Source organism: Aethalodelphis obliquidens, unplaced genomic scaffold, assembly GCF_003676395.1.
Source record: "Aethalodelphis obliquidens isolate GAN/ISIS:26980383/991018 unplaced genomic scaffold, ASM367639v1 scaffold2, whole genome shotgun sequence".
In the NCBI taxonomy this organism is placed as follows: Eukaryota; Metazoa; Chordata; class Mammalia; order Artiodactyla; family Delphinidae; genus Aethalodelphis; species Aethalodelphis obliquidens.
In genome coordinates, this window is record NW_020837946.1 from 43676068 (window position 1) to 43691023 (window position 14956).

The 14956-nt window shown below is 40.9% G+C and overlaps 1 protein-coding gene across 5 annotated transcripts in view; it reads left to right on the forward strand.

The window, feature by feature from the left end:
- The first annotated feature begins 555 nt into the window (after positions 1 to 555).
- HIBCH (3-hydroxyisobutyryl-CoA hydrolase) overlaps positions 556 to 14956 on the forward strand; it is an 86815-nt gene continuing 72414 nt past the window's right edge. The window contains exons 1-3 of one of the 5 annotated variants that reach the window (XM_027125867.1): positions 560 to 678; positions 5207 to 5303; positions 8730 to 8772. Coding sequence is in view for 4 of the 5 variants with exons in the window: in XM_027125857.1 (XP_026981658.1) it covers positions 5182 to 5303; positions 8730 to 8772 (165 nt within the window). In the remaining variant the exon portion in view is untranslated. Of the gene's footprint in view, positions 679 to 5128; positions 5304 to 8729; positions 8773 to 14956 lie in introns of those variants that run through there. The other 4 variants (XM_027125876.1, XM_027125847.1, XM_027125857.1 and 1 more) reach the window with 4 other exon arrangements.

Genomic DNA, 14956 nt, shown 5'->3' on the forward strand with positions numbered 1-14956 from the left:
AAGATCCCGCAAGCCGCACACCACAGCCAAAAAAAAAAAAGAATACTAAGTTTACTTTTTAAATGTTGTTTGGCCGCACCGTAGGGCATGCGGGATCTTAGTTCCTCAACCAGGGATGCAACCCCTGCCCCTTGCAGTGGAAGAGCGGAGTCTTAACCACTGGACCGCCAGGGAAGTCCCAAGTTTACATTTTTAGTTTAAAAAAAATCTTAAGATTCCAGAAAAGTATTTCCTGTCAGTCTCTGCTAGTCAAACTAAGCTGTCTAGGTCACTTGGGTTTTTCCCAGGAGAGCCCCAAGCGAGTAAACTCTTCCCTCCGGTTCAGCCCGCCTCTGCTCTCTGATCTCTCCTTCAGCCCTGCCCCGCCTCGCCCACCGCCTGCACCCCGGCTCCGCCCCTCCCCAGGCCACGCCCCTTCCCACCTCCCATCTCCCTCAACCATTTCCTCAGTAGGTGGCTCTCGCCCCGCCTCTCAGCGACGCGCCGCGGTAAAGTCGTGCCCTAGGCCTCTCTAGCCCTCTGGAGGACTTGCAGTCTGTGTCTGGCGGCGCCGGGCGGCGGTGGGCGGGTCTGACGTGTGGCGTGAAGAGCCAAGCGAGCGGGCTGCCGGGTCGGGGTTGTTTTAGGTTCGAGTGTTTTGGCGATGGGGCTGCGGGAGATGTGGAGACTCATGTCGAGGTGAGTGAGCGAGCGGTCTAAGGGCAGGTTCATCGGCTGCGCTCGCCTGGGTGGAAAAGGTCAGGGCGGTGGGGACTGGCTGGCCTTGACGTTTCGAGTCGCCCTTGGAGGCGCAGCTCTCAGACCCGAGTCCCGACCCGCCTGGACCACCCTCAGCCCTCTTCTGGGTCTCGGTGTCACTCCTTCTAGCACCTTCTTTGCAGCATCACCTTCGTTTTCTGCCTCTCTGGCCCTTAATGCAGACTTGACCCCCGTTTCTTTCCTTTTTCAAAGTTGAGTAAGTTTGGGGGACACGCAGGGTTTCACCTTGGGGGAATTTTGTGGCATGTTTTGTGCTGCTAACAAACGCTCGTGCTTTGCCAGTTGTTATCTGTGCTTGTGGTGTGATTGTTGTTCAGCTGTGTCGCGTAGTTCCAGCGTTAGTGCAGCTGCCTGGAACTTTGAGGCGAGTGTTGCGGCCGCACAGCTTGGCTTGGGGGAGTATGTGTGCAAACGTGTTTAACTTTTGAAAGTGCTACTCAATGCAGCTTGAGCTCAGCTGAGGAAATTTGGTAGCAATCACTGTAGGAAGTTAGGCTGGAGCAGTCTTGAGGCCTACCGCCTGCCCCCATGCATTACCAGGTTTCAGCTCAGGCTGCTTGAAGGGAGAACCGGCTAATTGCCTCACAGCTGAAATTCCTGGGGGGTTTTAGTCTTGGATTTTGCTTTAGGGCAAAGGGATGGGAGTGGTTTTTTGATTTAAGAATACTTTCAGTTTTAGGGCAATGTGTCTAGTTGTTTTAACCTTGTATCCATGCACTTGGTTATTCAGTATTTGAAGAAAAATCGAAGAGTTGCTTTCCTTCTTCGTTTTTTTTTTTTAATACCTTGAAATTAGTTGTCTCTGTGCCTCTAACCAGCTCACAGAGGAACTTGGCAGACATAAAGAAAATCGGTACATATAATCAGTGCTGATGCTTTTTTGAAGCTGCGAGCAAATACCGCGTTAATTGAGAAACAAATTGGGAAGACATGTTAACTTTGTTAACAAAGTTAACAAAATTAACTGACTTGGGAAAGAATCTGTCATTCCCAGAGTTCAGATTGGCTTTGTTGCACGCGCAGTTGCAAGGTGCAGACTGATTAGGCGAGTCCTGGACTGGTTTGGGGGCTTTGATCGGAGATGCCTTTTCCAGGGCCAGCTCTGGAGTGGGTATTACCCTGGCAAAGCAGAGACCTGAGGCCAGTATCATCCAGTCTTGACAGCCTAATTACAAATGTACTAAGGAACAGGGTGCCACAGTTTTCTGAGAGGAACTAGGGCCCCTGTGCTGTGGTTGACATTGTTGGGCAGTCCTTGAACCCTGGCTTCCCTTGGCTTTTCTGTCACTGTCTTGCTTTCCTACTACCACTCCCCACTACTTATCTTGCCCTAGTGCCAATACAGCCCTTGGAATTTTTTGTTATTGTTGTAGTTCCCCAGTAAAGTACCTCTCTCTGAAGATAGCTCTCAAATTTGTATGTCTAACCTTGATTTATCCTGAGCTCTAGTACTAGTCACAACCACCTGAATGTCTCTTTTGCACCTCAAATATACATTTGCACATGAGTGCAACCCTTATTCCTCCTCTGCACTTTCAACTTCATAGCACTATCTATTCTTCTAGATTCCTAAAGTTATCTAAGTTCTCCCACACTCCCAATCCTTATCTCTTCCTGCTGATTTGAATTTGAACATTCCTCTCATTTATCACTTGTTCTTTTTGCAGAAACTTGATTAATGGACTTATCTCTTCCCAATTTGAATAGGTTCTGCACATGACTGCCAGATTAATCTTGCTGAAGTTTACTTCAGTGCCTTCCATTCCTCTGCTCAAAAGCTCTTAGAGGTGTTCTCCTACCTATGGAATTAAATAAAAAGTTCCCAGCCTGGGTTTCAAAGATTAGGCCCCAGTTTAGTTCATGAATTCAACAATATTTACTGTCCTGTTATAGCTCCTGGGAGATAGTGTTCTAGGCACGTCTGTTATCCTGTAGCCAGCCTGGACTACTTGTTCTTTTTTTTTTTAAAGATTTTTTTGATGTAGACCATTTTTAAAGTCTTTATTGAATTTGTTACAATATTGCTTCTGTTTTATGTTTTGATTTTTTGGCTGTGAGGCATGTGGGATCTTAGCTCCCCCACCAGGGATCCCAAGGGTCGAACCCACACCCCCTGCATTGGAAGGCGAATTATTAACCACTGGACTGCCAGGGAAGTCCCTGGACTACTTGTTCTTATTGTTTTTAACTTCAGGTCATTGAAGTTTGAGGAGATCAGATGAGAAACAAATATTTAAACAAAAGTAATACCTAGTTATCAAGTCTGTTAAGTGTCTTAAAGGAAAACAGAGCCAGGTTTAGAAAGGAAGAGGGGCTCAGGGAGCCTCTTCAAAGAGACTGATCTTTAAGCTGTTAATAGTGTTTATTCCCTTCTTCATCTCCTCTGTGTTGTGCTGAACTATATTGTTTTGGTTTGCTTCTTGGGCTGCCTGTCTTCTCTTTCTTTTACTTCTGTGTAGTTGTTTCTGAAGGCTCAATATTTGATTCTCTGTTATTTTTATTATTTTTTAGTCGAACAGTCACAAACCCAAATGCAGATGCCCAGAAGGAATGGTGCTGGCTAGGTGGCAGCAGTGGGGATTAGTGGGGAGCTAGTGAGCAATAGAGAACGCTCTCTCTAAAGGCAGCTTTTCAGCCTGTGTGTCGTTGCCGAGTGTAGACCCAGGGTTTCCAGAACTACCAGTTTGTCTGGAAATGCTGGAAAGCTGCGTTTTTAAGTGAAATCTCTTGATTTTAAAGTGTCTGTCATTTTAAAACACTGCTAACCAAACACATTTGTAGGCTCAAGCAGCCTTCAGGCCATAGTTTTCAACTGTAGCTTTCTCACTTATTCCTCATAGAGAGCTTAGAGGTTCTCAGGCCTCAGTGATTGTCTATACATGTGACTTCCTGAAATGTCTTTAGTTCTAACTTTTCTTTCAAACTCCAGTCTTTCTTCTCCACTCACTGTTGAATATTTCTACTTAGGTCTCATTACAACCTCAAATTCAAAATGGAATTCATATTTCATCCTACAAACCAGCTAGTTTCCTTCCCAAGCTTTTCAGTACCTATTTCTCCTAGCTCTCCTGGCATGAAATCTTGTAGTCGTTTTTGGCATAATTCTTTTTCTTTTCCATTGAATTTTTACTTCTTAATAACTCAGTAAATCATTGCCTTGTTTCCACAGCTGGTGTTCATCAGTTCATGCCTGAGTTACTTGGCCTTGGACTTGATTTTCTGTTCTATTCACATTCTACCATGCCTAGTTCTGCTGTAATAATCTTCATTAAGTACTATTTTTATTATATCATCATCTGAAACAGTTTCATGAAAAGTTAATTTTGTAAGCCCATGTATGCTTTATTGGATAATCAGAAATCTTCTAAACGATAAGGTTCTCATCCTTCTAAGACAGTCGTTTTTAGCAAGTATGAGGATCACCTGGAGGGTTTGTTAAAAATAGATTTGTGAGCCTTACCCCACAGTGTCTGATTCAGTAGGTGTGGAATGGGGCGAAGCATTTGCATTTCTGACAGGTTCCCAGGTAAACTGATTGTGTAGGTCCAGAAACCACACTTTCAGAACAACTACTGCAAGCAGCCAAGTTGATCATCACCTGAAGGAAATAAGCCTGATAAAGTGAATTAGTAAATTAGTAGTAGCTGTAATGTGCATGTCTCTTCCCTTCCACCAGATGGCACTTTGGGAGTCAAAAGGAAGGAAAGAGACCATAAATTCAGAATTACTTGGAGACTCTGAACATGCAAATACATTTCTGAGATATAAAAGTTAATACCAGATTTTAAATAATAGCTGAGCATAAATCGGAACATATAGAAGGAATATGATTTATAGAATCTGGCAGGGAACTTAGTTGTACTTAGGTTTGTTTTCTATTTTGCTTTATAGTAACTGGTCCAGAGATTTTTTTTGACCTGTAAATGCCATACACAGTGGTTCAAACTTGCGTTTGGTAGGTTTACATTAACTTTTCTGAGTGAAATAAAATTCTATCTCATATATAAAACTGGGACTTGAAGCCAGGCCTTGTGTTTCTCTTTGTTTATTCTTTATGCTGCAGGTAGTACTTAAACTGTTACATGAAACCTGCCAATCTGGCAGCATCCTCATTAGCCTTGAACTGGCATTTGGGTATTGGCCATTAAGGAATTCAAAGTTATTCTGGATCTAAAGAAATTAGTGCTTAAATTTTTTGATACCTAATTTTTCTTTTAGGAAGTTTTTTGAGTTAAGTTGAAAAAAATTTTAGAAGTGGTGCTTTAGGGTAAGTATAGTTCAGATTTTAAAAGTCTATATGAAATCTCTATTTTAAAAATACCCCTAAATAAGAATCTGTCACTTCAGGTTAACTTTTTTTTTTTTTGAAGTGGATCATTTTTAAAGTCTTTATTGAATTTGTTACAATATTGCTTCTGTTTTATGTTTTGGTTTTTTGGCCGAGAAGCATGTGGCATCTTAGCTCCCCGACCAGAAATTGAACCCGCACCCGCTGCTTTGGAAGGCGAAGTCTTAACCACTGGACCACCAGGGAAGACCCCCAGGTTAATTTTTATAAAGTATTGATTTTAATGACAACTTGTCTGAACTTTGGAATCTTTTGGGGAGCTTCAAACAAAATATCTATGTCTGTGTCCCATCGCCAGAGTTTGATAATTGGTCTTGGATGTGACTGGGGCTTTGGAATGTTTACAGTAGTCCCAAGTGATTCTACTGTGCAGACTAGTTGTGGAATTACTAGCTTAGGATAAGAATATTTTACTCGTGGTAAGGCAAATTCAAAATACGCTAGTCCAGGAATGTGAAGTGTGACTGACTTAAATTAGTGATTTTCCTCTTTTTTTGTAGTAGTATTCAATTTGAATGTAATAGAAAATGAAAGTAATACAAATTCTGAAAAGTAAGTTAGATTACAAATATTTTTATGAATTCAGTCAACTAGAATGTGGTTACAAGTGGTAACACTGGTCATATTGCCCTTTTTCTTAATGTCTCAGCTAAACTTTTGCCCTTCAAATAATCTCAAGGTATCCTTGAAAAATTAATAAAATTAATAAGTTGGCAGTTTATCAGGTCCATCAGATAGTATCTGTGTCTTTGCATATGTACAGCTCCTGTCAGGCTGCTGCTGCTACTACTGATCTCAGCTTTGACCTCTCTCCATATATCTTAAATCTAACTTCTTGTATCCCAGTACAGGTTTCCCCTGCTATCTGAAAGTAGAGCATTTCTGTGAAACCTCGCATAAGCCGAAATGGTGTAAAGTGAAAAGCAGTTATCTTATGACACATCTTGCTAATGGATGTACAAAACAAATTGAGATAAAGCACAGAGACTCCCACAGTTCAAGTCTTTGGTCACTTGGTGCTGAGATGCAGAGTGCAGTTACTGCGGAAGGAGCTCAGTGGTGCCACTCTCACTGCTCGGGGTGCATGCTGCCTCTATAACATCTCGCTTCAAAACAAACACTGAACGCTCTTTTTACTCTTCACCTTTTTTCATACAAGTGATAATCCTCTTTGGATTTCATTGGATTAGTGAAAACAGGTGCTAATGTAGGTCTTTGGAAAAAGCAAAGTGGTGTAAAGCGAACTTTTTTTTTTTTCCTGTATGTGGGCCTCTCACTGTTGCGCCCTCTCCCGCTGCGGAGCACAGGCTCCGGACGCGCAGGCCCAGTGGCCATGGCTCACGGGCCCAGCCGCCCCGCGGCATGTGGGATCTTCCCGGACTGGGGCACGAACCCACGTCCCCTGCATTGGCAGGTGGACTCGCAACCACTGCACCACCAGGGAAGCCCTGTAAAGCGAACTTTTGAAAAGCAGGAGATGCCTATATCTTCCTAATTATGGTATTTTTATATGCATCTCTCTCACTAAACTTTGAGTTTCTCAAAGGCAAGAACGATGACTTTTGGGGAACTTTTTTAAAGACCCAAAGCTTAAAGATACAATTTGATGGATTTTCATGAACATACTCATTTCAGTGGCACCTGGATCAAGAAACAAGATAGTACCAGCATCTAGAAGCCCTCTTTATGCCCTCTCCAGTCACTACCCTCCCCCATGTTGCTTTGCTTTTACTTTTACTTTAATTAGAAAGTATCAATACACGAAGTACTTAAATGTACTATATTTTGAAGTCTATAGTGAACTTTTATATATGTGAACAGTCCTGTAACCATCATGATAGAGACAACTTCCAACACTCCATGTTTCCTCATGCCCCTTCCCAGTTTCCCCCACCCTCCACCATTCTTACTTCTGTTATTATCGATCACGTTTGTTAAGTTTTATCTTAAGCTTTTTATTCCTAGCCTAGCAAACACTTTTAAAATAAAAGACTTAGAGTTGTTGTATTGTATTTGTTTTGTAGCCAGTTTTCTTTTCGTAACTTCTGTCATGACTGTTTTTCTATGTCATAACTATTATTTAAATATTTTTAAATACATATTTTTTTTGGCTATGTAATGGCTTTGTATAGATGACAGTTTTAAAAATATTACTAAATTGTTAGATACTTTGTTTCCAGTTTTTTCCTTATGTAAATAATTGTTGCAGACATCTTTGTAAATCAAACTTTGATCGCGTCTGAAGTTTCCTTAATACAAATGCCTGTGAAATTACTAGGTCTAAGGGTTTGATCATTTTAAAGATTGTGGGTCCGTATTTCCAGTGTGTCTACTGGAAAGGCATTACCGATTTATATGTCTCACAGCAATGTCTGAGAATGCCTATTGCATCCTTATCAAACTTTTTTTAAACTAGCAGTTTTCTTTAACTTCTTTTATTTTTATTTTTTTTAATTATTTATTTTATTTTTGGCTGCGTTGGGTCTTCATTGCTGCACGTGGGCTTTCTCTAGTTGCGGCGAGCAGGGCCTACTGTTCGTTGTGGTGTGCGGGCTTCTCATTGCGGTGGCTTCTCTTGTTGTGGAGCACAGGCTCTAGGTGCACAGGCTTCAGTAGTTGTGGCTCGCGGGTTCTAGAGTGCAGGCTCAGTATTTGTGGCACACGGGCTTAGTTGCTCTGCGGCATGTGAGATCTTCCCGGACCAGGGCTTGAACCCATGTCCCCTGCATTGGCAGGCGGATTCTTAACCACTGCGCCACCAGGGAAGCCCTTAACTTTTTTAAAAAAAAGGAGTTTTAGGTTTACAGAGAAAATTAGCAGAAAATTTTGACCAATGTATAATGACAAGTCTCTACCATTACGACTGTACAGACTAGTTTCACTGCCCTAAACATCCCATGTGCTCCACTTGTACTTTCCTTTCTTCCTCCCTCCCCTAACCCTATGATATCCACTGATCTTTTTCCTGCCTCCATAGTTTTCAGAATGTTCTGTGGTTGGAAGCATACAGTATATAGCCTTTTCAGATTGACTGCTTTTGCTTAGCAGTGTGCATTTAAGGTTCCTCTTTTTTTTTTTTTTTTTTTGTGGAAAGAAAGCTTGTTTCTTTTTATTGCTGAGTAATATTTCATTGTATAGATGTACCACAGTTTGTTTATCCATTCAGCTATTGAAGGACCTCTTGGTTACTTCCACATTTGGTATTGCTGAGTAATATTTCATTGTATAGATGTACCACAGTTTGTTTATCCATTCAGCTATTGAAGGACCTCTTGGTTACTTCCACATTTGGGCTATTATGAATAAAGCTACCATAAACATTCATGTGTAGGTGGACTTAAGTTTTCAACTACTTTGGGTAAATACCAAGGAGTGCAGTTGCTGGGTCATATGGTAGAAGCGTATGTTTAGTTTTGTAAGAAACTGCCAGATTTTCTTTCAAAGTGGCTGTACCATTTTGTGTTCCTACCACAACGCATGAGAATTAAACTTTTTTAAAAAATAATTTTTGTTTTAATAACTTTTCAAAGAAGCTAAAGCAAACAAAAGGGAATGTAGTATTTATACATTGAAACATGACTACCCACATTACTGTGTTCATTGTATTCTACATTTGTTTCAGGTTTAATTCATCCAAAAGGACTAATATCATACTGCAGCATTTGGTAAGTTTGGACTTTGTTTTGCTGGCATTATTAGATTATAATGTGCAATTTAAAATGTTGTTCTTAGGGAAGTAGAGAAATACTGGCAGATTTCATTGATCTTGGTACACTTTGGTTTCCAATTTTATAGTGTCAAAACTTGACTCATATAACTTGTTGGAGGTGGCATAGGTTATGGATAAGAGGATGGATCTTCAGGTCAGAATGCCTGGGTTTAAATAATGGGTCCGCTACTTAATCTTGGGCAGATTACTTGGTCTCTTTCAGCCTCCTTTTTTGATATATAAAAAATGGGGATAATAGTATCCATCTTAGAGTGCTTATGAATAATAAATAATTCATTAAAAAATCTAGCATAGTGCTTGGCATATAATAATCATTTTATACATGTTAGCCACTATTGTACTAGTAGTACCATTCCAAAGCTTAGATGGTATTAGTTGATCACACTGCAAGGAAGAAATGATTTTTATTCATTTTTCTGTATCTTTGCTATAGATTGAATGTGTCCCCCTGAAATTCATATGTTGAAATCTAATTGCCAGTGTGTTGATATTTGGAGGTGGGGCCTTTAAGAGGTGATTAGGTCAGGAAGGCAGAGCTCTCATGAGTGGGATCAGTGCCTTTATAAAAGAGACACCAGAGAAATCCCTCACCTTTTCTGCCTTCTGAGGGAGGATGCAGCGAGTAGACAGCCATCTATGAACTGGGAAATTGGACTTAACCAGACACTGAATCTGCAGATGTCTTTTTTTCTTTTCTTTTTTTTTTTGCGGTACGCGGGCCTCTCACTGTTGTGGCCTCTCCCGTTGTGGAGCACAGGCTCCAGACGCGCAGGCCCAGCGGCCATGGCTCACAGGCCTAGCCGCTCCGCGGCATGTGGGATCCTCCCGGACCGGGGCACAAACCCACGTCCCCTGCATCGGCAGGTGGACTCTCAACCACTGCGCCACCAGGGAAGCCCTCTGCAGACGTCTTGATCTTGACTTCCCAGCCTCCAGAATTGTGAGAATTAAATGTCGTATAAGTTACCCAGTCTGTGGTATTTTAGTTATAGCAGCCTGAACGGACTAAGACACCCTCATCTATGCAGTAGGTCCTTATTACTTATCTAGTTTATATATAGTGGTGTATATGTGTCAATCCCAATCTCCCCATCTATCCCTCCCCACTTACCCCCTGGTAACCATAAGTTTGCCAAACAACTTAGTTTTATTTCAAAACTTCAGTAAAGTCAGAGCAAAATATTAACGTAAAGTCTAAAATTTTTCATTCCTATGGTCAGAAAAATTGTATTTTACCCATAGATGGTAATAATGTCAGTAACGGCATAAGTCTCTCTCTGTCTCTTCTTACATATTTTAGGATTCAAGTCTACAATACTAAAAATTTGTAAGCATTTACCTGCATCTCTTACTCCCTGGACAAATTTCTGAGACAGTAGACTTAAAGTCTGATACCGAGATGTGAATGTGGTCCCTAAAGGATTAGAACAATGGCCTGGATATCATTATAGAATCATGTTATTGTACGATAATTCAGAAATTTCTTGGTTCAGCGTTTCTCAACAGTGTTTCTGTTAAGTGCTTTCAATAAAAGAGTTGTATAGTCAAAGAAAAAGACACCCTCATGCAGCCTGACAAGTACCTTGCATGTAAAAAGGATAAGTCACTCAGATGTAGCACTTATGGTATTATGCCAGGTGCTATTCTAAGTATTAGCTCAGTTGATTCTCATAGTCTTACAGAGCAGATACCACAGGTCCTTTATCTGCAATTCTGAAACCTCAAAATCATAAGTTTGTGTTTGGTTTGGGGTTAGTTTGTGGTAAATGCATTTGATGGCAAAATATGATCTGAACATACTTGTGAAACTCTTTTTGTCCATATCCTAACTAGTGTTTAATACTCATGGTTTGGTGCAGAAGTAGTAAAGCATTTGGTTACAGTGTACTGAACCAGCCTCCACTTAGGATGTTTTATATACTATGTAATATGTACTGTGTTACCTTTCCAAAATCTAGAAACTTTTCTGAATTCTGAAATGCATCTGGACCCAAGGGGTTTGGGTAAGGGGGTTATGATCTTATCCCTATTTAATGGATCAGAATTTAAGGGACAGAGAGGCTAAGTAGTATGCCCTAGTGTCACACATCTGGTAAACAGGAGGTGGGATTTGAATCCAGTTATCTGGCTCCATAGACTACCTACTGCACTCTACAGCCTGTGGCAGAGTGAACACTAAGTAACTATTGCATAGTGTTTCTCAGTTCAGCCTACACGGAGATGAGCATATGAAAACTGGAATATCTTACCCTTATTTATTTTAGTCAGCTGATATACATGGGAGCTGAGGAATTTCCTAGAAAAAGAACTTAGAGCAATGTTATTGTTCATATTTAGATTCATATTTAGATATGCGCACAAGTGGAATAGAAAGACGTGACAGTCCAGATTCCATGGGGCTGTGTGACCTGGGGCATAAACCACATTGAAGAAAGGAAGGTAAACTGGACTCTCATCAGGGCCTGAAGACTGAATGGTTCTAGCTCCCAATGTTGGCTTTTACATGTGCTTCAGAGATTGAAAAGCTGTACCCCAAGAATTCCTCCTGTGACCCTTCTAAGAGAGCTGATAGAGCAAGAGCCTTTTTTACTTCATAGCGGAGTGATGGAAATATGCCATTGATGGCAGAACTGTAGGCAGCGTTATGAGAAATGGATAGGACTGACTTGTGATAGTAGTGTGACATTCCTTGTGACCCTTCAAAGATATTAGATGGACCTGAACCTGGAAAGGAGGCAAAGGTTCTGCATTTCTGCAGATAGTTTGTCAAGCCTAATGCAAGCTAGTAGGACCTATTAATGAAGTCTCCTTTATATTCATAGGCTGATTTGGACATATTTTTACAACAAAAATATTCATAGAAAAATTTTTTTTCTTTTTCCATAATGTTTAAAACTCTTACACAGCGTTTAATTTAATATGCAGAAGCTCATTTTTTCCATATAATTTTGACCTGGACATGGAGAAGACTTTTTTCCATCAGAAAGTAGTTCTTTTCAGTATGAAGGTATACTGGTTGGACTGCATGAACTGAAACTGCACATGTCATTTCATGACAGCAATCATGTTCATATTCTGTATGTGCAGCTGATCTAGAATCAGTATCAACCAATTTATAATCTATGCCTTTTGAACAGACATACATTAAGTGCTTGCTTTGTATATGCAAAGAACTTGACTGATGTCGACTTTGTAACCAGTGAAAGCTTACTGGAGCACAGTCATTTATTTGATCTGGGCCTTGAAGCATGACTAGGGTTTCAGTAGGTAGAGATGGGAAGTAGTGAGAGTTCATATAGTAACACTAAATGTGATTCTGTTATTTCCCTTTTGTAAACACAGTAGTTGAGGCTCTGAGACTAGCTTGTCTGAGGGTGTATAGTAGTAGTGAGTGGCAAAACTAATGTTTGAGTCCATCTGACTCCAAAATCTGTCTTCTTTCTATTATGGAATATGTTTATTCCTGTGGCAAGAGCTGTGAGATAGGAGAATGGAAGCTACACTCGGCTTTCTGAGTCTCCATTGTAAGGAGTGCTGTGCAATGGTGGATCTGGAGAGTTTACCTGGGATCAGATGTGGAGAGACTTGAAGGCCATGTCAAGTAAAGTTGGATGTTTTTGAAATTAATGGCGAGTCATGGAACATTTTTGAATGGGATTAACAAGATTAGAATTGGGCTTTAGCAAAATTTCTCTGAACGCAGTGTGAAGGATAGACCATCTGGCAAAAATTCCAGAAATCTGCCGAAAAGGAAAATTATAATAATGCTGTATGGCTAGGGCAATGAGAGTAGAAAGTAATAGATAGAATCATTTTAGAACTAGTTTCTCTGGTATTTGGTAACTACTTCAAGTTGTTGGCAGAGAGGGGAGGAGAACAGTTAGGAATCAACACCAACATTTTGTGCTTGGTTGACTGAGAAAATGGTGATACCTTTACCTGATGTAGGGAACACAGGAGGAGAGACAGATTTGTTGGAGAGTAATTTCTTGGTAAATTTGGTTTTTAACAAGTTGAGTTTGGGGTGCCACGTAGGTACTCCGGTAATTGTAGCAGGCATTTGGAATAAGGGCCTGGGCTTCTGGAAAATAAAGGTAAAGATGCAGGTTTGAGCCAGCTGTTTAGAGGTAATAATTGAAGATGGGAAGTAGCTGATATCACAGAAGGTGAGAGCTAGAGCACAGCTGAGGACAGTTTGAGAGATTCTCTATAAACCATTTCCATATGGAGGAATTTACTGACCCAGTTTGAAGTCAGGAAGGATTGAGTGAGGCTTGAGTAATCAGCATTTATTAAATGGTTTTTGATTCTATGAATCGTACTTATATTGTGCTTTGGTGTCATATTTGTGTTATAATAATTTAAATATAATGGCATTCTTTAATATTGGCTGGAAATGGATGACATGTCAAAATAAATCATATTCTGCAAAAGTTAGGATATTTCCCTGGGTATGTCTTTCAGTTGTTACTTAGTTCAGTGGCAGTGAATGTTACATATAGTGAAAGGTATGTGCTTGAGATTGGGATTTGGGTATCCACAGTGTGAAGCTTATTTTAGGCTTGTGTTACAGCAGGACTGCATTAGTAGAACGGAGGATTATTCATTCAGCTTATTAAACATTTTTTGGATACCTGCTATGTGTCACACACTTGATTTTCCTCAGAGGAAAGGCTCATTTCTCTCAATGTTTGTGAAGTCTCTGACTGTGTTTTCCAAAATGTAACCTGAAAAATACAAGTCCCAAGAGATAGCTGTTCCATGAAAAATAAAAAGTTCTTTAATCAAGTGAGAACTATGCTGCTCATTGTATTTTAAAAGTTTACATTGCGTATTTGCCTATTAAAGACTGAAAAGTCTTATAGGAATTAAACTTTATATTGGTTTAAGTTTTTCCCAAGCTTATTTGACCATGGGCCATTTTCTCCTTCAACATAGATGCAATAAACATCTCTTTGCACACTTTAGGAAATATTGCTACTATGGATTTTGCCAGAATAGTTCCATATTCCAGCAGAGTGGATGTTCTAAGTTATTTTATTTATTTATTTTTAAAATTTATTTATTTTTGGCTGTGTTGGGTCTTCGTTGCTGCGCGCGGGCTTTCTCTAGTTGCGGTGAGTGGGGGCTACTCTTTGTTGCAGTGTGTGGGCTTCTCATTGCGGTGGCTTCTGTTGCAGAGCACAGGCCCTAGAGCATGTGGGCTTCAGTAGTTGTGGCTCACGGGCTCAGTAGTTGTGGCTCATGGAGTCTAGAGGGCAGGCTCAGTAGTTGTGGCGCATGGGCTTAGTTGCTCTGTGGCATGTGGGATCTTCCCGGATCAGGGCTCGAACCCGTGTCCCCTGCATTGGCAGGTGGATTCTTAACCACTGCACCACCAGGGAAGTCCTCTAAGTTATTTTTGTCTCAGGGATATTATTTTGGCAGACTTCATGCATTCAATTCAGCACAGGGCTGTGTGTTGATGGTGTCCATGCATTTTAGCAAGTTTCCTTCACATATATGCATTGAATGGATGTTCTCCTTACCCCTTCTGTCCCACCCCCCCACCTCCAAATTTGGGTTGTATGAGAAGTTCATTTCTGACTCTAGTCTCTGTAATCTTTCCTAATATGAGAAATTTCTCTTCATAGAAGCCTTTTCTAGGTTTTAACTAAAATTTAATGATATTTTTGGAAAAGAGATTTTTTTCTGCAGAATTAATTAACATACATAAATGACACTAATAATGCAGACTTCATCTTTTTCCCTTCTGCTCTTTTGCGTGAATTTTTTTTTTTTTTTTGCGGTACGCGGGCCTCTCACTGCTGCGGCCTCTCCCGCCGCAGAGCACAGGCCCCGGACGCGCAGGCCCAGCGACCGTGGCTCACGGGCCCAGCCGCTCCGTGGCACGTGGGATCCTCCCAGACCGGGGCACGAACCCGTGCCCCCCGCATTGGCAGGCGGACTCCCAACCACTGCGCCACCAGGGAAGCCCTGCGTGAATGTTTTTGATTAATGCACCAATAGTTTTCAGGTTTTAAGAAGGCCATGAACTTTTCAGGTGGGGGAAAAAAGATCCTTTGTTCATTAATTTTACCATTCTAGTGGCTTTTTTTTTGGCCATGCTGGGTGGCATG